General features: G+C 49.8%; 1 protein-coding gene across 1 annotated transcript; it reads right to left on the bottom strand.

The window, feature by feature from the left end:
* Window positions 1–1177: 1177 nt before the first annotated feature.
* Window positions 1178–13825, bottom strand: gng4 (guanine nucleotide binding protein (G protein), gamma 4). The gene is made up of 3 exons (XM_014157918.3): window positions 13299–13825; window positions 11574–11681; window positions 1178–1942 (listed from the first exon to the last, which is right to left on the bottom strand). Exons 2-3 carry the CDS (start codon window positions 11670–11672, stop codon window positions 1814–1816), a joined length of 228 nt encoding a protein of 75 aa, XP_014013393.1. The 5' UTR covers window positions 11673–11681; window positions 13299–13825; the 3' UTR covers window positions 1178–1813.
* Window positions 13826–25063: the final 11238 nt, after the last annotated feature.

The raw sequence follows: 25063 nt of genomic DNA, 5'->3' as shown, positions 1-25063 counted from the left end.
GTTTGTATATGAAAGGGATATGTGGCACACTATACACTGAATCAACAGATGGGACTCAAGCACAGGGTTCCTGTGGCCGAAAAACATAATAAATATACACTTATGTTCATATAGACACATTCACATTCTTCCTAAATTGTCAAAGCACTTCCAGACAAATAAAATGTAAGAAATCTAAATGAAATCTAACACTACCTGGGCATCTCACATAGCATCAGCTACTGTATAGATTGTTTATAGTATTGAGTATGTATTCAGAAAAGTGTATATTGTAAAATAGAACCGTGTATTGAGTGTTGAGAGAAAAATAATATGGCAAAGGTTAAAAACTTGTCTTATTTTAATCAACCTGTCAAAAGGCAGGATGTTTAATACTACAGTAAACGGTAGTTAGATTGGTATCGGTGGGGCGCTATGTTGGTATGGAGAAATGGACAGTGGGAACTAACATGCTATATACAAAATTATGGGTATACACTCAAAGAACATTTAAGATTAAAGACTATATCAAATAAAAAAATACCACTGTTTGTTTGTTTCCTGAGACATGTAAATAAAATCATCTAGCAATATCAAAGAAAATACACGTTGATAATAAAACAATCTCATCAAGCACTAATCAAGGCTGTTCTCAAACAACCAACAAATAAGCAACAATAGGGTTGCAAAATTCTGGGAACTTTCCCACAAATTCGCTGGTTTTCCAGAAATCATTGTTGGAGGATTACTGATTTCCTGCGTATTCCTCTCATAACTCCAGGAATCTTCCAAGCAGGATTTCTGGAAAACCTGCACATTTATGAGGAAAGCTACCAGAATTTTGCAAATCAAAACAATAATAACCAACCTATCAAAGATATAGGAGACTTTAAAAAGACCCAGGAGACTTTAAAAAGACCCACTCCAGCCTCCCTAGAACCTCATTTATCACATGATTTACTTAACAAAAGGTATATCTCAAAAGGTTCTCCAGGTATCCTCATGACAGTATGGGGGTGTGCCTCTCTTTTTGTCCTCAATTACTCCTCTATTGTTTCCTCAAGCAAGGGGGCAGGCTGATAACAGAGTGCTGATAACAGAGTGCTGCATTAGACCATCTTGAATTTTGCAAATGTAAACGAAAATATAAATGCAAATGAAAATGTAAATGTAAAAAAAACTACATTTTTCTTTTAAACATTTTTGTTGTTGTACTTTAATGTATTTATACTTGGAATATTGTTTTCCCCAAAGGGAAAAATTCTCAAATAACTGGTGTCGGACTTTTACACTCAAACAAGCTTACTGGGTTGCCAGATGTAAAGGTATCTAACCCACCCAACCATTCAACCTCTAGGGACAGAGCTGATCAACAACAACAAGTGTGTACCTGGCAACTTCAATTCAACAGTAAGTAAGTAAGTAAGTAAGTAAGTAAGTAAGATGTTATGCCAGTGGTGGTAAAGTTAGTTTACTGTGAAAGGAATGATCACTTCCACTTTACTGTCCCCATCTTTTCAACGGGCTTCAAGATTATATCATAGCATTTGTGATATGTATAATTATATTCATGTTTGTGGATGAATTTACTTCTATCAGATGCCTTTTCATGAAGATTTTTTTAATGAAGGACATTTTCATGTTTTTTTTTTGCACTTGAAGACCATTAGAAAAAAAATAAAAAACTACAAGGCTGAAAGGGCAGTCACTTCCTGGTTACGTTCACAGCGTGTTGTTAGCTTCAGGTACGGTGAAGACAGAAGAGGAGACGCCAGGCGTTATTCCACGCCTGAACCAGGGCCCGACCTAAGGCTGGTCTGCCCCCTACTGGGCATCAGAGGATGGTGCAGAATAACTTCTTCTCTCGGAAGGGGTTCTCCGAGGCGGGCACGGGCACGATGAGGGGGTCCTCACGTATGTGGGCGTCGCAATACGCCATCAGGTCCGCTGCTGCTTTGGACACCTGGGGGGGGATTATGGTTAGGAATCTGCCATGGTAAAAGACCAGAGCTAAAGATATAGCAACGAACAGGTGTGATATCCGAACCGGAACCCTAACCTGAACCCTAACCTTAACCACACTGCTAACCCTAACACCTAACCTTAACCACACTGCTAACCTGAAACATAACCTTAACAACACTGCTAACCCTAACACCTAACCTTAACCACACTGCTAACCTGAACCCTAACCTGAACCCTAACCTGAACCACACTGCTAACCCTAACACCTAACCTTAACCACACTGCTAACCTGAACCCTAACCTGAACCCTAACCTTAACCACATTGCTAACCTGAACCCTAACCTTAACCACACTGCTAACCCTAACACCTAACCTTAACCACACTGCTAACCTGAACCCTAACCTGAATGACACTGCTAAACTGAACCCTAACCACACTGCTAACCCTAACACCTAACCTTAACCACAGTGCTAACCTGAACCCTAACCACATTGCTAACCCTAACACCTAACCTTAACCACACTGCTAACCCTAACGCCTAACCTTAACCACACTGCTAACCCTAACCCTAACCACACAGCTAACCCTAACCACACAGCTAACCCTAACCACACTGCTAACCCTAACCACACTGCTAACCCTAACCACACTGCTAACCTTAACCCTAACCTTAACCACACTGCTAACCTGAACCCTAACCACACAGCTAACCCTAACCTTAACCACACTGCTAACCCTAACCTTAACCACACAGCTAACCCTAATGCCTAACCACACAGCTAACCCTAATGCCTAACCTTAAACACACTGCTAACTCTAATGCCTAACCACACAGCTAACCCTAATGCCTAACCTTAACCACACAGCTAACCCTAATGCCTAACCTTAACCACACAGCTAACCCTAATGCCTAACCTTAACCACACAGCTAACCCTAATGCCTAACCTTAACCACACAGCTAACCCTAATGCCTAACCACACTGCTAACCCTAATGCCTAACCTTCACCACACTGCTAACCCTAATGCCTGGACAGGAGGTTAGAGGAGGGTTATAGTCCACTGGACAGGAGGTTAGAGAGGAGGGTTATAGTCCACTGGGCAGGAGGTTAGAGAGGAGGGTTATAGTCCACTGGGCAGGAGGTTAGAGGAGGGTTATAGTCCACTGGACAGGAGGTTAGATGAGGGTTATAGCCCACTGGACAGGATGTTAGAGGAGGGTTATAGCCCACTGGACAGGAGGTATGAGGAGGGTTATAGTCCACTGGACAGGAGATTAGAGGAGGGTTATAGTCCACTGGACAGGAGATTAGAGGAGGGTTATAGTCCACTGGACAGGATGTTAGAGAGGAGGGTTATAGTCCACTGGACAGGAGGTTAGAGAGGAGGGTTATAGTCCACTGGACAGGAGGTTAGAGGAGGGTTATAGTCCACTGGACAGGAGGTTAGAGGAGGGTTATAGTCCACTGGACAGAAGGTTAGAGGAGGGTTATAGCCCACTGGACAGGAGGTTAGAGGAGGGTTATAGTCCACTGGACAGGAGGTTAGAGGAGGGTTATAGTCCACTGGACAGGAGGTTAGAGTCCACTGGACCTGAGGTTAGAGGAGGGTTATAGTCCACTGGACAGGAGGTTAGAGAGGAGGGTTATAGTCCACTGGACTTGAGGTTAGAGGAGGGTTATAGTCCACTGGACAGGAGGTTAGAGAGGAGGGTTATAGTCCACTGGACAGGAGGTTAGAGAGGAGGGTTATAGTCCACTGGACAGGAGGTTAGAGAGGAGGGTTATAGTCCACTGGACAGCAGGTTAGAGAGGAGGGTTATAGTCCACTGGACAGGAGGTTAGAGGAGGGTTATAGTCCACTGGACTTGAGGTTAGAGGAGGGTTATAGTCCACTGGACAGGAGGTTAGAGAGGAGGGTTATAGTCCACTGGACAGGAGGTTAGAGAGGAGGGTTATAGTCCACTGGACAGCAGGTTAGAGAGGAGGGTTATAGTCCACTGGACAGGAGGTTAGAGGAGGGTTATAGTCCACTGGACAGGAGGTTAGAGAGGAGGGTTATAGTCCACTGGACAGGAGGTTAGAGAGGAGGGTTATAGTCCACTGGACAGGAGGTTAGAGGAGGGTTATAGTCCACTGGACAGGAGGTTAGAGAGGAGGGTTATAGTCCACTGGACAGGAGGTTAGAGAGGAGGGTTATAGTCCACTGGACAGGAGGTTAGAGTCCACTGGACCTGAGGTTAGAGGAGGGTTATAGTCCACTGGACAGGAGGTTAGAGAGGAGGGTTATAGTCCACTGGACAGGAGGTTAGAGAGGAGGGTTATAGTCCACTGGACAGGAGGTTAGAGAGGAGGGTTATAGTCCACTGGACAGGAGGTTAGAGAGGAGGGTTATAGTCCACTGGACAGGAGGTTAGAGGAGGGTTATAGTCCACTGGACAGGAGGTTAGAGGAGGGTTATAGTCCACTGGACAGGAGGTTAGAGAGGAGGGTTATAGTCCACTGGACAGGAGGTTAGAGGAGGGTTATAGTCCACTGGACAGGAGGTTAGAGGAGGGTTATAGTCCACTGGACAGGAGGTTAGAGGAGGGTTATAGTCCACTGGGCAGGAGGTTAGAGGAGGGTTATAGTCCACTGGACAGGAGGTTAGAGGAGGGTTATAGTCCACTGGGCAGGAGGTTAGAGAGGAGGGTTATAGTCCACTGGACAGGAGGTTAGAGGAGGGTTATAGTCCACTGGACAGGAGGTTAGAGGAGGGTTATAGTCCACTGGACAGGAGGTTAGAGGAGGGTTATAGTCCACTGGACAGGAGGTTAGAGGAGGGTTATAGTCCACTGGACAGGAGGTTAGAGGAGGGTTATAGTCCACTGGACAGGAGGTTAGAGGAGGGTTATAGTCCACTGGACAGGAGGTTAGAGAGGAGGGTTATAGTCCACTGGACAGGAGGTTAGAGGAGGGTTATAGTCCACTGGGCAGGAGGTTAGAGAGGAGGGTTATAGTCCACTGGACAGGAGGTTAGAGGAGGGTTATAGTCCACTGGGCAGGAGGTTAGAGGAGGGTTATAGTCCACTGGACAGGAGTGTCGTGTTTTTGGGCACCATTAACTGAAGACATGTTTATCAAAATAACTCCCTGTTATTATTATTACGCGATTAAACTGATTCATCGTTTAACTGTAATTAACTAGGAGATCGGGGCACCAAGGAAAATATTCAGATTACAAAGTTATAATTTTCCTAATATAACTTTCCTATATTATAACATTATATATTATATTATAGGCCGATTTTCTTCTGGTTTAAATGGTGTATTTTACCTCGCGTCCGTCTCATTCCAAACGTCGTAAATTGTTGTATCTGCGCGAACCCAGTCTTTACTAAAAGTCATCCATACATCAATTGTCTTAATATCATTTATTTACTAAACTAAGTAATTCACAGAAAGCATACAAACAGTAGTTATCGTTACAAAGAAATGGTAGAGGAATGTGCCCTAGTGGGCTAAACCGGCATGGCAGCTTTTTAAACAAAGGGTCAAAAAGGGCAGCTGAGGAGGCACACAGAGATCATTAACAATTGATATGCTAAGCCTTTGCACATGAACGCTCACTAATTCGGGAACAATTGCAATCAACATATATTTACGCTCAGTGTGTGTCGGGATCCTTGTTGGAGAGTTCTGTTCTGTTGGAGAGTTTTGTCCGAATTCTCTCTCGCTCTCTCGGTTAGAATGGATCTTTCAAAGTGACATTCATTAATGTCGTTATAGAATGGAGGTTTTGTAGGTCTTCACATTCGATGATACCGAATTCTAGCTGCAGACTAGTACTTAATAACCTGTTGGGGATAGGTGGCAGTATTTGCACGGCCGGATAAAAAACATACCCAATTTAATCTGGTTACTACTCCTGCCCAGTAACTAGAATATGCATATAATTAGTAGATTTGGATAGAAAACACTCTGAAGTTTCTAAAACTGTTTGAATGGTGTCTGTGAGTATAACAGAACTCATATGGCAGTCAAAACCCTGAGACAAATCCTAACAGGAAGTGGAAATCTGATGTGTGGAATCACTTTCAAGCCTTTGCCATTGAAACGCACAGGGACTTATTAATCATTTAGCACTTCCTAAGGCTTCCACTAGATGTCAACAGTCTTTACAAAGAGGTTTGAGTCTTCTATGGTAGAAACTGACCCAAAGAGAGGCTTGGGAAGTTGGTCACAGGGGGAGGGCCATTACTACTATGACGCGGGCACCCATGGGAACCCTTTTTTTCCGAAACGTTTAGTAAGACAATGCAATCGTCCGCCTTGAATATTATTGAAGCTCTGGTTGAAAAAGGCCCTAAAGATTTATGTTATACAACGTTTGACATGTTTGAACGAAAGTAAATATATATTTTTTGCACATTCGTGACGACAAGTCCCGCGCGCTTCAGTACATTATGAGCAGCCTTCGGAACGCGCTAACAAGAAGGAACTATTGGGACATAAATTATTAACTTTTTCGAACAAAACTACATTTGTTGTGGACCTGGGATACCTGGAAGTGCCTTCTGATGAAGATAATCAAAGGTAAGGGAATATTTACAATAGTATATTTGATTTTAGATGGTTCCAAGATGGCGCTAACATGTATCGCCTAGCCTATTTTTCTAGAGCATACCACGTCGTTTATTGCTAAGTGTGATTTCCCAGTAAAGTTATTTTTAAATCTGGCAATGCGGTTGCATTCACGAGATGTTAATCTATAATTCTTTGAATGACAATATTACATTTTAGCAATGTTTTCGAATAGTAATTTTGTAAATTGTAGCGCTGTTTCACCGGAAGCATTTGAGGGAAAATATTTTCTGAACGTCACGCGCCGATGTAAAATGCTGTTTTTATATATAAATGTGAACTTTATCGAACAAAAAATGCATGTATTGTGTAACATGATGTCCTAGGAGTGTCATCTGATGAAGATTGTCAAAGGTTAGTGCTGCATTTAGCTGTGTTTTGGGTATTTGTGATGCATGCTAGTTGCTTTGGAAATGGCAGTGTGATTTTTTTTGGCAGGGTACTCTCCTAACATAATCTAATGTTTTGCTTTTGATGTAAAGCCTTCTTGAAATCGGACAATGTCGTTCGATTCAGGAGAGGTGTATCTATAAAATGGTGTAAAATAGTCATATGTTTGAGAAATTGAAGTTATAGCATATAGAGGTATTTGTATTTCGCGCGACGCGATTCCACTGGCTGTTGACTAGGGTGGGACGCAAGCGTCCCACGTTCCCAGACAGGTTAATATCAAAGACTTGTTCTTATTCTGTATCGATAGTTTAACCTCTCTGGGGCAGGCGGGACGAATTCGTCCCACCTACGTAACAGCCAGTTGAATCCTGTGGCGCGATTTTCAAAACCTTTGAAATGCTATTACTTCAATTTCTCAAACATATGACTATTTTACAGCTATTTAAAGACAAGACTCTCGTTAATCTAACCACACTGTCCGATTTCAAAAAGGCTTTACAACGAAAGCAAAACATTAGATTATGTCAGCAGAGTACCAAGCCAGAAATAATCAGACACCCATTTTTCAAACTAGCATATAATGTCACAAAAACCCAGAAGACAGCTAAATGCAGCACTAACCTTTGATGATCTTCATCAGATGACAACCCTAGGACATTATGTTATACAATACATGCATGTTTTGTTCAATCAAGTTCATATTTATATCAAAAACCAGCTTTTTACATTAGCATGTGACGTTCAGAACTAGCATACCCCCCGCAAACTTCCGGCGAATTCACTAACAATTTACTAAATTACTCACGATAAACGTTCACAAAAAGCATAATAATTATTTTAAGAATTATAGATACAGAACTCCTCTATGCACTCGATATGTCCGATTTTAAAATAGCTTTTTGGTGAAAGCACATTTTGCAATATTCTAAGTACACAGCCCAGCCATCACGGGCTAGCTATTTAGACACCCGGCAAGTTTAGCACTCACCAATATCAGATTTACTATTATAAAAGTTTGATTACCTTTTGTTGTCTTCGTCAGAATGCACTCCCAGGACTGCTACTTCAATAACAAATGTTGGTTTGGTCCAAAATAATCCATCGTTATATCCGAATAGCGGCGTTTTGTTCGTGCGTCCCAGACACTATCCGAAATGGTAAATCAGGGTCGTGCGCATGGCACAATTCGTGACAAAAAAAATCTAAATATTACATTACCGTACTTCGAAGCATGTCAACCGCTGTTTAAAATCCATTTTTATGCCATTTTTCTCGTAAAGAAGTGCTAATATTCCGACCGGGAATGTCCATTTAGCTAAACAGAGGAAAGAAAACAAAGCTTTCGGTCGACGCGGGCACGAGCCTGAGTCTCACAGTACTGTAACCAGCCACTACCCAAACGCGCTACTTTTTTTCAGCCAGAGCCTGCAAAGCCACGATTCAGCTTTTTGCCGCCTTCTGAGAACCTATGGCAGCCGTAGGAAGTGTCACGGGACAGCTAAGATCCTCACTCTTCAATAAACAGAGACAAGAAGAACGACACCTTGTCAGACAGGCCACTTCCTGCATGAAATCTTCTCAGGTTTTTGCCTGCCATATGAGTTCTGTTATACTCACAGACACCATTCAAACAGTTTTAGAAACTTTAGGGTGTTTTCTATCCAAAGCCAATAATTATATGCATATTCTAGTTACTGGGCATGAGTAGTAACCAGATTAAATCGGGTACATTTTTTATCCAGCCGTGTCAATACTGCCCCCTAGCCCTAACAGGTTAACCACGTGGTATGGTTAAAGTTCAGTAGAGGAATACATGGTCAAACCTATTGGCCAACTCATAATGGAGTGGAGGCCTGGTCTGAAGAAAGTAAATCTGGGTGGGGGTTTTATTCGGAATGACAGAAAAAGGCTGTCTCATGACGCCAGGTCTTGTCTATGTCCCTGGGGGCGTGCCGATGACTGAGTTAAGCTTTGAACAGAAATACAATTCTATCACATTAACATCAGTACATAGCCTCTCAACATATCCCAAATAGCTTTAATCTTATTAAATCATTGTATACAACAATTTAGATGCAAGTCCCATAGCTGAGGCTCTTATATAAACCTTAGTATGGTAATATGGTACTATTGTCTTCAATGGGTATCACAAAATTGTACCAAGCGGACCAGTTCGTAGATGGATTCTTCACCGATCTTTTATACCTTCTCCAGAACATAAAGGTTGTTCGGTTCCCCAATTCTGTGAGTTGGAAAAATTTCCTTTGTCTCTCTATGAAACCCCTCTCTGTCTCAACTGGGCCATGCGGCAGGACATTCTCCTTTAGAATTTTACGACCGCCTTCACAGGGCCTGGGTAGGGAGAGGTAGGTAGGGGGATGGTGCAAGGGGGAGGGGGTCAACTGTGCTCCCTATACTCAAAGAGGGCAACGTCATGACAGGAGGTTAGAGGAGGGTTATAGTGGTACAGTAACTGATCCCTAGTGGTACAGTAACTGATCCCTAGTAATATAGTAACTGATCCCTGGTGGTACAGTAACTGATCCCTAGTGGTACAGCAACTGATCCCTAGTGGTACAGCAACTGATCCCTAGTGGTACAGCAACTGATCCCTAGTGGTACAGCAACTGATCCCTAGTGGTACAGCAACTGATCCCTAGTGGTACAGCAACTGATCCCTATTGGTACAGCAACTGATCCCTATTGGTACAGTAACTGATCCCTAGTGGTATAGTAACTGATCCCTAGTGGTGAAGTAACTGATCCCTAGTGGTGAAGTAACTGATCCCTAGTGGTACAGTAACTGATCCCTAGTGGTACAGTAACTGATCCCTAGTGGTGAAGTAACTGATCCCTAGTGGTACAGTAACTGATCCCTAGTGATCCCGAGTGGTATAGTAACTGATCCCTAGTGATCCCGAGTGGTATAGTAACTGATCCCTAGTGATATAGTAACTGATCCCTAGTGACATAGTAACTGATCCCTAGTGATATAGTAACTGATCCCTAGTGATATAGTAACTGATCCCTAGTGATATAGTAACTGATCCCTAGTCTTAGTTAGTGGTAAATGATCCTAGAGCCAACACAGAGACAGCCTTAGTTAAAGTGGTAAATGATCCTAGAGCCAACACAGAGACAGCCTTAGTTAAAGTGGTAAATGATCCTAGAGCCAACACAGAGACAGCCTTAGTTAAAGTGGTAAATGATCCTAGAGCCAACACAGAGACAGCCTTAGTTAAAGTGGTAAATGATCCTAGAGCCAACACAGAGACAGCCTTAGTTAAAGTGGTAAATGATCCTAGAGCCAACACAGAGACAGCCTTAGTTAAAGTGGTAAATGATCCTAGAGCCAACACAGAGACAGCCTTAGTTAAAGTGGTAAATGATCCTAGAGCCAACACAGAGACAGCCTTAGTTAAAGTGGTAAATGATCCTAGAGCCAACACAGAGACAGCCTTAGTTAAAGTGGTAAATGATCCTAGAGCCAACACAGAGACAGTCTTAGTTAAAGTGGTAAATGATCCTAGAGCCAACACAGAGACTCTCTGTCCTTGTACTATTTGATTGTAGTGCTGCATTCAATATGGTTGACCATGATGTCCTTCTGGACAGACTGGAGAGGTGGGTTGGCCTCTCTGGTCCAGTTCTAAATGGGTTCCGGACCTATTTAACCGGTTGAGAGTTTGTTACCCTTGGTGAACATAACTCAGAGAAAATACATGTCTCGTGGTGTTCCAAATGTCCAAAGATAAATTATTTGATTGTATTAGTGATTTAGATACCTGGATGGCTCACAACTTCCTCTAGCTAAGTAAAGACAAGACCGAGGTACTTATTATTGGAGCCAAAGCACAGAGAGAGAATCTGGCCACACATTTTAATTCACAGGCAATAAAGATAAAACACCAGATTAAAAAAAAAACCTAGGTGTTATTTTAGATTCTGAACTCAATTTCCAATCACACATTAGGAATGTGACCAAACCACCTGAGGAACATTGCCAAGGTGCTGCCGTTTCTCTCTCAGGCTGATACAAAGAGATTCATCCATGCTTTTATTACAAGCAGGCTTGACTACTGTAATGGTCTCCTGTCTGGTCTACCCAGGAAAGCCATTGGTCAACTGCAAAACATACAGACTATTGCAGCATGGGTACTAACCAAGACCAGACAGAGAGCACACATTACACCAGGTTTAAGGTCTCTGGCTGCCTGTGAGTTTTAGAATATATTTGAAGATTCTTCTATTGGTTTTTAAATCAATCCATGATTGTGCACCTCAATACATGTCAGACATGCTTTTAAGTTATGTACCCAGTAGGTCCTTCAGGTCCTCTGGCCTTCTAACTATCCCAAAGCCGAGGACCAAGAGGCATAGTTACTATGCCCCCAGCCTCTGGAATAGCCTGCCAGAGAACCTGAGGGGGGCTGAAACTGTGGACAAGAGATCTTAAAACATATGTTTACCTTTGCTTTTCCTCAGGTTGATTTTTAGTTATTCAGTTTCTGTCACTTTTGTTTTTTATCCTCTTATGTTTGTTGTGTAGTAATGATTTCAGCAGTTTTTTTTTTATTTGTGCTGTATAAGTTCCAACCCACAAACTAACTTACCTTTATCCTGTCCATACATGCCTCCATCTTGAGCTGTTCCACAGCTTTCCTGGCGTGGGAGATGCTGGCTGTGCTGTTGTTAACCACACCGTCCTTCATGATGATGACCTGGGATAGGAGCACAAAGAGATGTTGGGGTCAAGAGGCTTGGGGGGGGGGGGTGCATGTACGTGTGTGTGCATGTGTCGTCCCGTGTGTGTGTGTCTGTGCGCTGTTGGCTGCAAATTTTAATTCACGGGCAATAAAGATAAAACACCAGGTAAACAAAAAAAACCTAGGTGATATTTGTGATTCTGAACTCAATTTCCAATCACACATTAGGAATGTGACCAAACCACCTGAGGAACATTGCCTAGGTGTTGATGATAATATTGGGGTTGAGTAGAAATATGACTGATGAAGCCAGAACCATAAAACTTCCTAAGAGTTGGTTGAATATCTTGAAGACATGGAGCCAAGAGGTCTGACATTCATAGCCTGTTTCGAGACCGAAATAACTGCTATGGCTGTACACATTGGAAATGTATTTAGTGATTGACCGTTGTTCCCCTACTGTTGTTCAAACCATGTTACTATGTGATTTAATCTATCATTGACTGAGTGATAGGAAAGAAACACGAGTGTCTGCAGGTCTGCCTGACTGTCTCCATCCCACATTGAGTTATTCCTAAATGCATAGTAAATATTGTTAGTCAGAGGGTAGATCCAATAAATAATAAAAACACTCCCACAGTCGCTGCTAACACAGAATATCCCACAGTCCCACAAACCCAGTGATTGATGCTGAGATGTAGCTACTGCTAGTGTTTAGTGAGGAAGACACTGGAAAATACTGGCCTATTGGTGAATCCTGCATCCCCATCAGAAAGATAGGCCTATTTCATTCCCAGGTAGTTAGATATAGTGTACAGTCTGACTAGAGTGGGCTTGGTTCTTCCGCCTGGTGTTGCTGCCTACAGAGCAGCCCATCCTACATTACAGGGATGTTCATCACCATCATGACTGGGAAAACAAATGTCCTATTTGTACACAATACATTCAGCTCACCCTCACTGAGCCCCCGCTGCTCGATATACCGTCTTAGTGGAATCCCTTTTCTCGATTGATATTTGGAAATAAAGGCCAGATATTTTGAGGTGGAGTCGTCTGTCTATTCAGCATAATGTATAGTTTTTTTTTTTTTTTAAGAGGGCCTTCTTGGCCCAGCATTACCGCGGCCGGGGTTGGGTACTAGAGAGAGACTAGGCTACTAGGTTATTGAATGTAATTATTTTCCAGGGTGGGTGCGCCCAACACAGCCCGTTATAACCCGGTGCTAACCGATAACGTTGTTTACAGACCCGGTCATCATCTACGGTTTGATAACCTAACCCGAACCACCGCGTACACACACACACATTTATATCCGGACACTATAAACACTAAACATAGGTTTAATTACAGGGCTTATTATGGGACTCATTCGACCTATCTAACAGTGCAGCTGAGGCGCTGCAAACGGTTATCAACATGGCAATATGGGCTATGTTCCTCTAAAAAGAAACAGACACTCGCCCTTCCTTAGCCTACAATGATTCTAAAATACTTTAAAGGCCAATAAGCGACAACCCACTCATATCTCATCATTAACATTTCAAAATTCACATGCAATATTTGAACATGTAACGCCTGTAGGAGTATAACCATGAAAACAAGAGCGTAAAGAACGCGGTTTGTTTCACCCACCTGAAATTATGCCAGTGATGATTCCAATATCGACAATTCCGGACTTGACTCCACCCAACAAAGAGACCTGTCAAATATCACACCGGGGGGGGGGGATGAACGGTCTCGAAAAGGAAACCCCGGAACGTTCCAGACAGGATGGAATGATGACCGACCACGAAGCACGATCTGTATTTTTGTTGATGGTGAGAAATAGGCTATTGTCTCATTAGTCGCTTGCTGTGACTGTGCGGCGTCTCTCCCCAAAATGTGCCGCGCGTTTACGCATATTCCGTTTTAGGAGGGATGGTTGTGTCGCGGTCGCGTTGGGTCCGTCTGTACTGTCAGAGTCAGAGTCCCATCAGTAGTCTAGCAGCTGGGGGAGACCTCGCTAATGACAAGGAAATATGCTGTGTTTGCTTGTACTGTATTGTGGATGAAATTCCTAAATGAACACCGTCCATCTTTCCTCAACTATTAGTACCTCACTTCTACACCCATGCGTGTGAAAATGGCACCTGCCGCATTTTCTATTTGCCTCAGTATTGCTGTAGAGAAACAGAGCAGAGCGCGCTGGGGACGGGAGAGGAATCCCGGTTTGAACCGCTTTGACATCATCGTGGGTTTCCCATGTTGGTCCTTCTAGGAAAGGGAACGGCAGTCAGGAAACTCGCTGAATCAGAGGCCACAAAACTTACACAACAATCAGATAAAACCACCCCTTATTCCCATTCATAATAATAATAATAATAATAATAATATGTGAGATATGCATACCAAATGGCACCCTATATACTAAATTATAGTGCACTATATAGGGAACAGGTTGCCATTTGGGACGTTATATAGAAGTCTGGTGGTCAGAAAATGGGGAGGGAGGGAAGGTTTTCATTATTTTAATAGGTCTGATATGCTGCTCTCTTTGTGTGGTGGAGTCAGACGGTCCCCTGCAGCAATTCTCTACTGATTGATCGGGAGGTGTCGGAATAAAAAATAATCATCTAGTCTGAAGTTAAACGATTTAAACCAGGTAGAAAGTGTATAGAAATTATAATGAATTTACATTTTAATAATTTAATCTTTCTTCAATAACAGTATTTTTTAATATAGAGCTATTAGCAGCGACATTATGGGTGATTATGTGGTCTCAGTCCAGTGAGTCTAATAACATTATGTATCAAGAATATGGACTAAATGTAATTATTGACAATGAAAATGGTGGGAATGTTTTTCCCTTGTCATGTAATTGCTACCTTTAATATCAATATAGCATTTAAAATATACTGAAAAAATATAGATAAACGCAACATGTAAAGTGTTGGTTTCATGAGCTGAGATAAAAGATCCCTGAAATGTTCCATATGTACAATATGTTTACATCCCTGTTAAGTGAGAATTTCTCCTTTGCCAAGATAATCCATCCACCTGACGAGTGTGGCATATCAAAAAGCTGATTAAACAGCATGATCATTACACAGGTGCACCTTGTGCTGGGGGACAATAAAAGACCACTCTAAAATGTGCAGTTTTGAGGGAGTGTGCAATTGGCATGCTGACTGCAGGAATGTCAACCAGAGTTGTTGCCAGAGAATTTAATGTTAATTTCTCTACCATAAATTGCCTGCAAATTCGTTTTACAGAACGTCCAACCGGCCTCAAAACCATAGAGCAAGTGTAACAACGCCAGCCCAGGGCCTCCACATCCGGCTCCTTCCCCTCAGACGATACCACAGGTGGTGCTGAGGAGGGCTGAGCGGGTGCTGAGGATTTCTGTCTACAATAAAAACCTTTTGGCGAGAAACTCATTCTGATTGGCTGGGCCTGGCTCCCCAGTGGGTGGACCTACGCCCTCCCAGGCCCATACATGGCTGCGACCCTGCCCAGTCATGTGAAATCCAAAGATTAAGGCCTGCTACTGCTGCTAATACTACTACTAGTACTGCTACTACTACTAAATCACATTTATTTATAAAGCCCTTCTTAGATCAGCTGATATATCAAAGTGCTGTGCAGCCTAAAACCCCAAACAGCAAGCAATGCCGGTGTAGAAGCACGGTGGCTAGGAAAAACTCCACTACCACTTCTATTGGTAATACCACTGCTAATACCACTTCTACTGCTGCTCAGCTGCTACTACTAATACCACTTCTACTAATAGTGCTACCACTACTTCTACTACTACTGCTACTACCACTTTTACTGCTAATACCACTACTACCACTGCTGCTGCTACTACTACTAACACTGCTACCACTTCTGCTGCTGCTACCACTACTAGTAGTAGCTGCTACTACTACTAACACTGCTACCACTTCTACTACTACTACTATTAGTACTGCTACTACTGCCACTACTACAACTGCCACTGCTACTACTGCTATTAGTACTGCTACTACTACTACTACTACTACTGCTTCTGCTAGTAGTACTGCTACTACGATTAGTACTGCTACTACTACTCTGTTAGTAGTGTACCATATTTTTTTCTTAGTCATATTGCACTTTTTGAAAATCAAAATACATCATTCATACAATGTTACACCTGCTAACGATGCCTTAGGAACCATGTTGCACCTGCTAACGATGCCTTAGGAACCATGTTGCACCTGCTAACGATGCCTTAGGAACCATGTTGCACCTGCTAACGATGCCTTAGGAACCATGTTGCACCTGCTAACGATGCCTTAGGAACCATGTTGCACCTGCTAACGATGCCTTAGGAACCATGTTGCACCTGCTAACGATGCCTTAGGAACCATGTTGCACCTGCTAACGATGCCTTAGGAACCATGTTGCACCTGCTAACGATGCCTTAGGAACCATGTTGCACCTGCTAACGATGCCTTAGGAACCATGTTGCACCTGCTAACGATGCCTTAGGAACCATGTTGCACCTGCTATCGATGCCTTAGGAACCATGTTGCACCTGCTAACGATGCCTTAGGAACCATGTTGCACCTGCTAACGATGCCTTACTATGGAGTGTGTACATATTTATCTCTATGGAGTGTGTACTATGGAGCATGTACATATTTATATCTATGCAGTTGACAGAGCAAAAACCAAGCCATGAGGTCAAAGGAATTGTACGTAGAGATCCGAGACAGCCAGTGCCCAGACTAACCAGGATTGAACTATTTGGCCTGAATGTCAAGTGTCACGTCTGGAGGAAACTTGGCACAATCCCTACGGTGAAGCATGGTGGTGGCAGCATGATGCTGTGGGGATGTTTTTCAGTGGCAGGGACTGGGAGACTAGTCAGGATCAAGGGAAAGATGAATGGAGCGAAGTACAGAGAGATCCTTGATGAAAACCTTCTCGAGAGCGTTCAGGACCTCAGACTGGGGCGAAGGTTCACCTTCCAAAAGGACAATGACCCTAAGCACACAGCCAAGACAACGCAGGAGTGCTTTCAGGACAAGTCTCTGAATGTCCTTGAGTGGCCAAGTCAGAGCCCGGACTTGAACCCAATCTAAAATCTCTGGAGAGACCTGAAAATACCTGTGCGGCGACGCTCCCCATCCAACCTGACAGAGCTTGAGAGGATCTGTAGAGAAGAATGGGAGAAACTTCCCAAATACAGGCATGCCAAGCTTGTAGCGTCAAACCCAAGAAGACTCGAGGCTGTAATAGCTGCCAAAGGTGCTTCAACAAAGTACCGAGTAAAGGGTCCAAATACTTATGTTAAATGTGAAATTTCAGTTTTTAATTAAAAAAATAAAACAAACTGTATTTTCTTTGTCATTATGGGGTATTGTGTGTAGATTGCTGAGGGGAGAGAAAAAAACTATTTAATCAATTTTAGAATAAGGCTGTAATGTAACAAAATGTGGAAAAAGTCAATGGGTCTGAATTCATTCCGAATGCACTGTGTGCATATGGAGTGTGTATATACATTATGTATATCTATGGAGTGTGTATATATGTGCACCTGAGACAGGGTAATAATGCCTACTGGTACACATGATGGCAATATGTGTGTGATTCTGTCTGAGTGTCTTCTGTCTCTCTCTCACTCTCCCCCCATATCTCTCCCCCCATATCCCTCTCTCTCTCTCCCCTTATCTCTCTCTCCCCTTATCTCTCTCTCCCCTTATCTCTCGCTCCCCTTATCTCCCTCTCGCTCCCCTTAGGGCTCTGTCCTTATTTTCTTGATTCTTTCTTTGGTCTTTTCTTTCAATTTTTATTTTCCATGGTGAATGGTTAACACACTGTTAGTTTAGCTGTACCCACTGTTTTCATTATAAGTTAGGGAGGAAGAACATTGGGGGTTTGAACATTGTGGTGTGTGCGATGGCTTCGCAGCCTAGTGCGGAGGAGACGCTGTCGTTACGGCATGGATTCAGGTGTGTTCCTGAGAATGGCGTTAAGGTGGAGGTGGTTCTACTCGTGGTCTGCGAACAGGTAGGAGTCCGTCTTGATCGTTTTTACATGTCCAGGAATCAGAGCACTAGGATGTTGGGTGCAACCATTCTCCGGGTGGGGTTTTCGGATCACCACATAACGTGGCTCGGCTGTCTATTTCACCAGGGCCTCATCAGGCATCCTATTGGAAGTTTAATGTAAAGCTCTTACAACATGCCACTTTTTGCTCAGGTTTCTAAACTTTTTTCTAAACGCCTCGCTCTCTCGCCCTGCTCTCTCGCCTCGCTCTCGCGCCCTGCTCTCGCCCTCTCGCCTCGCTCTCTCGCCCTGCTCTCTCGCCTCGCTCTCTCGCCCTGCTCTCTCGCCCTGCTCTCGCGCCCTGCTCTCGCGCCTCGCCTCGCCTCGCCTCGCTCTCTCGCCCTGCTCTCGCGCCCTGCTCTCGCGCCTCGCCTCGCCTCGCCTCGCCTCGCTCTCTCGCCTCGCTCTCTCGCCTCGCTCTCTCGCCTCGCTCTCTCGCGCCTCGCCTCGCTCTCTCGCGCCTCGCTCTCTCGCGCCTCGCCTCGCTCTCTCGCCTCGCTCTCTCGCGCCTCGCCTCGCCTCGCTCTCTCGCCTCGCTCTCTCGCCTCGCCTCGCTCTCTCGCCTCGCTCTCTCGCCTCGCTCGCTCTCTCGCCTCGCTCTCTCGCCTCGCTCGCTCTCTCGCCTCGCTCTCTCGCCTCGCTCGCTCTCTCGCCTCGCTCTCTCGCCTCGCTCGCTCTCTCGCCTCGCTCTCTCGCCTCGCTCTCTCGCCTCGCTCGCTCTCTCGCCTCGCTCTCTCGCCTCGCTCGCTCTCTCGCCTCGCTCGCTCTCCTCGCTCTCTCGCCTCGCTCGCTCTCTCGCCTCGCTCGCTCTCTCGCCTCGCTCGCTCTCGCCTCGCTCGCTCTCTCGCCTCGCTCGCTCTCTCGCATCGCTCGCTCTCTCGCCTCGCTCGCTCTCTCGCATCGCTCGCTCTCGCCTCGCTCGCTCTCTCGCCTCGCTCGCTCTCGCCTCGCTCGCTCTCTCGCCTCGCCCGCTCTCTCGCCTCGCTCGCTCGCTCTCTCGCCTCGCTCGCTCTCGCCTCGCTCGCTCTCGCCTCGCTCGCTCTCTCGCCTCGCTCGCTCTCGCCTCGCTCGCTCTCTCGCCTCGCTCGCTCTCGCCTCGCTCGCTCTCTCGCTCGCTCTCTCGCCCGCTCTCTCGCCTCGCTCGCTCTCTCGCTCTCTCGCCCGCTCTCTCGCCTCGCTCGCTCTCTCGCTCGCTCTCTCGCCTCGCTCTCTCGCCTCGCTCGCTCTCTCGCTCTCTCGCCTCGCTCGCTCTCTCGCTCGCTCTCTCGCCTCGCTCTCTCGCCTCGCTCGCTCTCTCGCTCGCTCTCTCGCCTCGCTCGCTCTCTCTCTCGCTCTCTCGCTCGCTCTCTCGCCTCGCCCGCTCTCTCGCCCGCTCTCTCGCCTCGCCCGCTCTCTCGCCTCGCTCGCTCTCTCGCCCGCTCTCTCGCCTCGTCGCCTCGCTCGCTCTCTCGCCTCGCTCGCTCTCTCGCCTCGCTCTCTCTCTCGCCTCGCTCTCTCTCTCGCCTCGCTCGCTCTCTCGCCTCGCTCTCTCTCTCTCGATCGCTCTCTCTCTCTCGATCGCTCTCTCTCTCGATCGCTCTCTCTCTCTCGATCGCTCTCTCTCTCGATCGCTCTCTCTCTCGATCGCTCTCTCTCTCGATCGCTCTCTCTCTCTCGATCGCTCTTTCTCTCTCTCGCTCTCTCTCTCGATCGCTCTCTCTCTCTCGATCGCTCTCTCTCTCTCGATCGCTCTCTCTCTCTCGATCGCTCTCTCTCTCGCCTCGCTCGCTCTCTCTCTCGCCTCGCTCGCTCTCTCTCTCGCCTCGCTCGCTCTCTCTCTCGCCTCGCTCGCTCTCTCTCCTCGCTCGCTCTCTCTCTCGCCTCGCTCGCTCTCTCTCTCGCCTCGCTCGCTCTCTCTCTCGATCGCTCTCTCTCTCGCCTCGCTCGCTCTCTCTCTCTCTCGCCTCGCTCTCTCGATCTCTCGCCTCGCTCTCTCTCTCGCCTCGCTCTCTCGATCTCTCGCCTCGCTCTCTCGATCGCTCGCTCTCTCTCTCGATCGCTCTCTCGCTCTCTCTCGCCTCGCTCGCTCTCTCTCGATCGCTCTCTCGCTCTCTCTCGCTCTCTCTCTCGCTCTCTCTCGATCGCTCTCTCGCTCTCTCTCGCTCTCTCTCTCGCTCTCTCTCGCCTCGCTCGCTCTCTCTCTCGCTCTCTCTCGCCTCGCTCGCTCTCTCTCGCCTCGCTCGCTCTCTCTCTCGCTCTCTCTCGCTCTCTCTCGCCTCGATCGCTCTCTCTCGCCTCGCTCGCTCTCTCTCTCGCCTCGATCGCTCTCTCTCGCCTCGCTCGCTCGCTCTCTCGCCTCGCTCTCTCTCTCGCGCCTCGCTCGCTCTCTCTCTCGCCTCGCTCGCTCTCTCTCGCCTCGCTCGCTCTCTCTCTCGCTCTCTCTCGCCTCGCTCGCTCTCTCTCTCGCTCTCTCTCGCCTCGCTCGCTCTCTCTCTCGCTCTCTCGCCTCGCTCGCTCTCTCTCTCGCTCGCTCTCTCTCGCCTCGATCGCTCTCTCTCTCGCTCGCTCTCTCTCGCCTCGATCGCTCTCTCTCGCCTCGCTCGCTCTCTCTCTCGCCCTCTCTCGCCTCGATCGCTCTCTCTCGCCTCACTCGCTCTCTCTCTCGCCTCGCTCTCTCTCGCCTCGATCGCTCTCTCTCGCCTCGCTCGCTCTCTCGCCTCGCTCTCGCCTCGCTCTCTCTCTCGCCTCGCTCTCTCTCTCGCCTCGCTCTCTCTCTCGCCTCGCTCTCTCTCTCGCCTCGCTCTCTCTCTCGCTCTCTCTCTCTCTCGCCACGCTCGCTCTCTCGCCTCGCTCGCTCTCTCGCCTCGCTCTCTCTCTCGCCTCGCTCTCTCTCTCGATCGCTCTCTCTCTCGCCACGCTCGCTCTCTCGCCTCGCTCTCTCTCTCGCCTCGCTCTCTCTCTCGCCTCGCTCTCTCTCTCGCTCGCTCTCTCGCCACGCTCGCTCTCTCGCCACGCTCGCTCTCTCGCCTCGCTCGCTCTCTCGCCTCGCTCGCTCTCTCGCCTCGCTCGCTCTCTCGCCTCGCTCTCTCTCTCGCTCTCTCTCTCGATCTCTCTCTCTCTCTCTCGCCACGCTCGCTCTCTCGCCTCGCTCGCTCTCTCGCCTCGCTCGCTCTCTCGCCTCGCTCGCTCTCTCTCTCGCCACGCTCGCTCTCTCTCTCGCCACGCTCGCTCTCTCTCGCCTCGCTCTCTCTCTCGCTCTCTCTCGCCACGCTCGCTCTCTCGCCACGCTCGCTCTCTCGCCACGCTCGCTCTCTCGCCACGCTCGCTCTCTCGCCTCGCTCGCCACGCTCGCTCTCTCTCTCGCCACGCTCGCTCTCTCGCCTCGCCTCGCTCTCTCGCTCTCTCTCTCTCGCCTCGCTCGCTCTCTCTCGCCTCGCTCTCTCGCCTCGCTCGCTCTCTCTCGCCTCGCTCGCTCTCTCTCGCCTCGCTCGCTCTCTCGCTCTCTCTCGCTCTCTCTCGCCTCGCTCGCTCTCTCTCGCCTCGCTCGCTCTCTCGCTCTCTCTCGCCTCGCTCGCTCTCTCGCTCTCTCGCCTCGCTCGCTCTCGCCTCGCTCGCTCTCTCGCCTCGCCCGCTCTCTCGCCTCGCTCGCTCGCTCTCTCGCCTCGCTCGCTCTCGCCTCGCTCGCTCTCGCCTCGCTCGCTCTCTCGCCTCGCTCGCTCTCGCCTCGCTCGCTCTCTCGCCTCGCTCGCTCTCGCCTCGCTCGCTCTCTCGCTCGCTCTCTCGCCCGCTCTCTCGCCTCGCTCGCTCTCTCGCTCTCTCGCCCGCTCTCTCGCCTCGCTCGCTCTCTCGCTCGCTCTCTCGCCTCGCTCTCTCGCCTCGCTCGCTCTCTCGCTCTCTCGCCTCGCTCGCTCTCTCGCTCGCTCTCTCGCCTCGCTCTCTCGCCTCGCTCGCTCTCTCGCTCGCTCTCTCGCCTCGCTCGCTCTCTCTCTCGCTCTCTCGCTCGCTCTCTCGCCTCGCCCGCTCTCTCGCCCGCTCTCTCGCCTCGCCCGCTCTCTCGCCTCGCTCGCTCTCTCGCCCGCTCTCTCGCCTCGTCGCCTCGCTCGCTCTCTCGCCTCGCTCGCTCTCTCGCCTCGCTCTCTCTCTCGCCTCGCTCTCTCTCTCGCCTCGCTCGCTCTCTCGCCTCGCTCGCTCTCTCGCCTCGCTCTCTCTCTCTCGATCGCTCTCTCTCTCTCGATCGCTCTCTCTCTCGATCGCTCTCTCTCTCTCGATCGCTCTCTCTCTCGATCGCTCTCTCTCTCGATCGCTCTCTCTCTCGATCGCTCTCTCTCTCTCGATCGCTCTTTCTCTCTCTCGCTCTCTCTCTCGATCGCTCTCTCTCTCTCGATCGCTCTCTCTCTCTCGATCGCTCTCTCTCTCTCGATCGCTCTCTCTCTCGCCTCGCTCGCTCTCTCTCTCGCCTCGCTCGCTCTCTCTCTCGCCTCGCTCGCTCTCTCTCCTCGCTCGCTCTCTCTCTCGCCTCGCTCGCTCTCTCTCTCGCCTCGCTCGCTCTCTCTCTCGATCGCTCTCTCTCTCGCCTCGCTCGCTCTCTCTCTCTCTCGCCTCGCTCTCTCGATCTCTCGCCTCGCTCTCTCTCTCGCCTCGCTCTCTCGATCTCTCGCCTCGCTCTCTCGATCGCTCGCTCTCTCTCTCGATCGCTCTCTCGCTCTCTCTCGCCTCGCTCGCTCTCTCTCGATCGCTCTCTCGCTCTCTCTCGCTCTCTCTCTCGCTCTCTCTCGATCGCTCTCTCGCTCTCTCTCGCTCTCTCTCTCGCTCTCTCTCGCCTCGCTCGCTCTCTCTCTCGCTCTCTCTCGCCTCGCTCGCTCTCTCTCGCCTCGCTCGCTCTCTCTCTCGCTCTCTCTCGCTCTCTCTCGCCTCGATCGCTCTCTCTCGCCTCGCTCGCTCTCTCTCTCGCCTCGATCGCTCTCTCTCGCCTCGCTCGCTCGCTCTCTCGCCTCGCTCTCTCTCTCGCGCCTCGCTCGCTCTCTCTCTCGCCTCGCTCGCTCTCTCTCGCCTCGCTCGCTCTCTCTCTCGCTCTCTCTCGCCTCGCTCGCTCTCTCTCTCGCTCTCTCTCGCCTCGCTCGCTCTCTCTCTCGCTCTCTCGCCTCGCTCGCTCTCTCTCTCGCTCGCTCTCTCTCGCCTCGATCGCTCTCTCTCTCGCTCGCTCTCTCTCGCCTCGATCGCTCTCTCTCGCCTCGCTCGCTCTCTCTCTCGCCCTCTCTCGCCTCGATCGCTCTCTCTCGCCTCACTCGCTCTCTCTCTCGCCTCGCTCTCTCTCGCCTCGATCGCTCTCTCTCGCCTCGCTCGCTCTCTCGCCTCGCTCTCGCCTCGCTCTCTCTCTCGCCTCGCTCTCTCTCTCGCCTCGCTCTCTCTCTCGCCTCGCTCTCTCTCTCGCCTCGCTCTCTCTCTCGCCTCGCTCTCTCTCTCGCTCTCTCTCTCTCTCGCCACGCTCGCTCTCTCGCCTCGCTCGCTCTCTCGCCTCGCTCTCTCTCTCGCCTCGCTCTCTCTCTCGATCGCTCTCTCTCTCGCCACGCTCGCTCTCTCGCCTCGCTCTCTCTCTCGCCTCGCTCTCTCTCTCGCCTCGCTCTCTCTCTCGCTCGCTCTCTCGCCACGCTCGCTCTCTCGCCACGCTCGCTCTCTCGCCTCGCTCGCTCTCTCGCCTCGCTCGCTCTCTCGCCTCGCTCGCTCTCTCGCCTCGCTCTCTCTCTCGCTCTCTCTCTCGATCTCTCTCTCTCTCTCTCGCCACGCTCGCTCTCTCGCCTCGCTCGCTCTCTCGCCTCGCTCGCTCTCTCGCCTCGCTCGCTCTCTCTCTCGCCACGCTCGCTCTCTCTCTCGCCACGCTCGCTCTCTCTCGCCTCGCTCTCTCTCTCGCTCTCTCTCGCCACGCTCGCTCTCTCGCCACGCTCGCTCTCTCGCCACGCTCGCTCTCTCGCCACGCTCGCTCTCTCGCCTCGCTCGCCACGCTCGCTCTCTCTCTCGCCACGCTCGCTCTCTCGCCTCGCCTCGCTCTCTCGCTCTCTCTCTCTCGCCTCGCTCGCTCTCTCTCGCCTCGCTCTCTCTCGCCTCGCTCTCTCGCCTCGCTCGCTCTCTCTCGCCTCGCTCGCTCTCTCTCGCCTCGCTCGCTCTCTCGCTCTCTCTCGCTCTCTCTCGCCTCGCTCGCTCTCTCTCGCCTCGCTCGCTCTCTCGCTCTCTCTCGCCTCGCTCGCTCTCTCGCTCTCTCTCGCCTCGCTCGCTCGCTCGCTCTCTCTCGCCTCGCTCGCTCGCCTCGCTCGCTCTCTCGCCTCGCTCGCTCTCTCGCCTCGCTCGCCTCGCTCGCTCTCTCGCTCTCTCTCGCCTCGCTCGCTCTCTCGCTCTCTCTCGCCTCGCTCGCTCTCTCGCTCTCTCTCGCTCTCTCGCTCTCTCTCGCCTCGCTCGCTCTCTCGCTCTCTCTCGCCTCGCTCGCTCTCTCGCTCCCTCGCTCGCCTCGCTCGCTCTCTCTCGCCTCGCTCGCCTCGCTCGCTCTCTCTCGCCTCGCTCGCTCGCTCGCTCTCTCTCGCCTCGCTCGCTCGCTCGCTCTCTCTCGCCTCGCTCGCTCGCTCGCTCTCTCGCCTCGCTCGCTCTCTCGCCTCGCTCGCTCGCTCGCTCTCTCGCCTCGCTCGCTCTCTCGCCTCGCTCGCTCTCTCGCTCTCTCTCTCGCCTCGCTCTCTCTCTCGCCTCGCTCGCTCTCTCGCCTCGCTCGCTCTCTCGCCTCGCTCGCTCTCTCGCCTCGCTCTCTCTCTCGCCTCGCTCTCTCTCTCGCCTCGCTCTCTCTCTCGCCTCGCTCTCTCTCTCGCCTCGCTCTCTCTCTCGCCTCGCTCTCTCTCTCGCCTCGCTCGCTCTCTCGCTCTCTCTCGCCTCGCTCTCTCTCTCGCCTCGCTCTCTCTCTCGCCTCGCTCGCTCTCTCGCTCTCTCTCGCCTCGCTCGCTGCCTCGCTCGCTCTCTCTCGCCTCGCTCGCTGCCTCGCTCGCTCTCTCGCTCGCTCTCTCTCTCTCTCGCCTCGCTCGCTCTCTCGCCTCGCTCTCTCTCTCGCTCGCTCTCTCGCCTCGCTCTCTCTCTCGCCTCGCTCGCTCTCTCGCCTCGCTCGCTCTCTCGCCTCGCTCTCTCTCTCGCTCTCTCTCTCGCCTCGCTCTCTCTCTCGCTCTCTCTCTCGATCGCTCTCTCTCTCGCCACGCTCGCTCTCTCGCCTCGCTCGCTCTCTCGCTCTCTCGCCTCGCTCTCTCTCTCGCCACGCTCGCTCTCTCTCTCGCCACGCTCGCTCTCTCTCTCGCCACGCTCGCTCTCTCTCTCGCCACGCTCGCTCTCTCTCGCCT

This window comes from Salmo salar, chromosome 19, assembly GCF_965601325.2.
Source record: "Salmo salar chromosome 19, fSalSal1, whole genome shotgun sequence".
Taxonomy (NCBI): domain Eukaryota; kingdom Metazoa; phylum Chordata; class Actinopteri; order Salmoniformes; family Salmonidae; genus Salmo; species Salmo salar.
The sequence above is the reverse complement of the archived record's forward strand: the minus strand, read 5'-3'. Positions and strand labels throughout refer to the sequence as shown.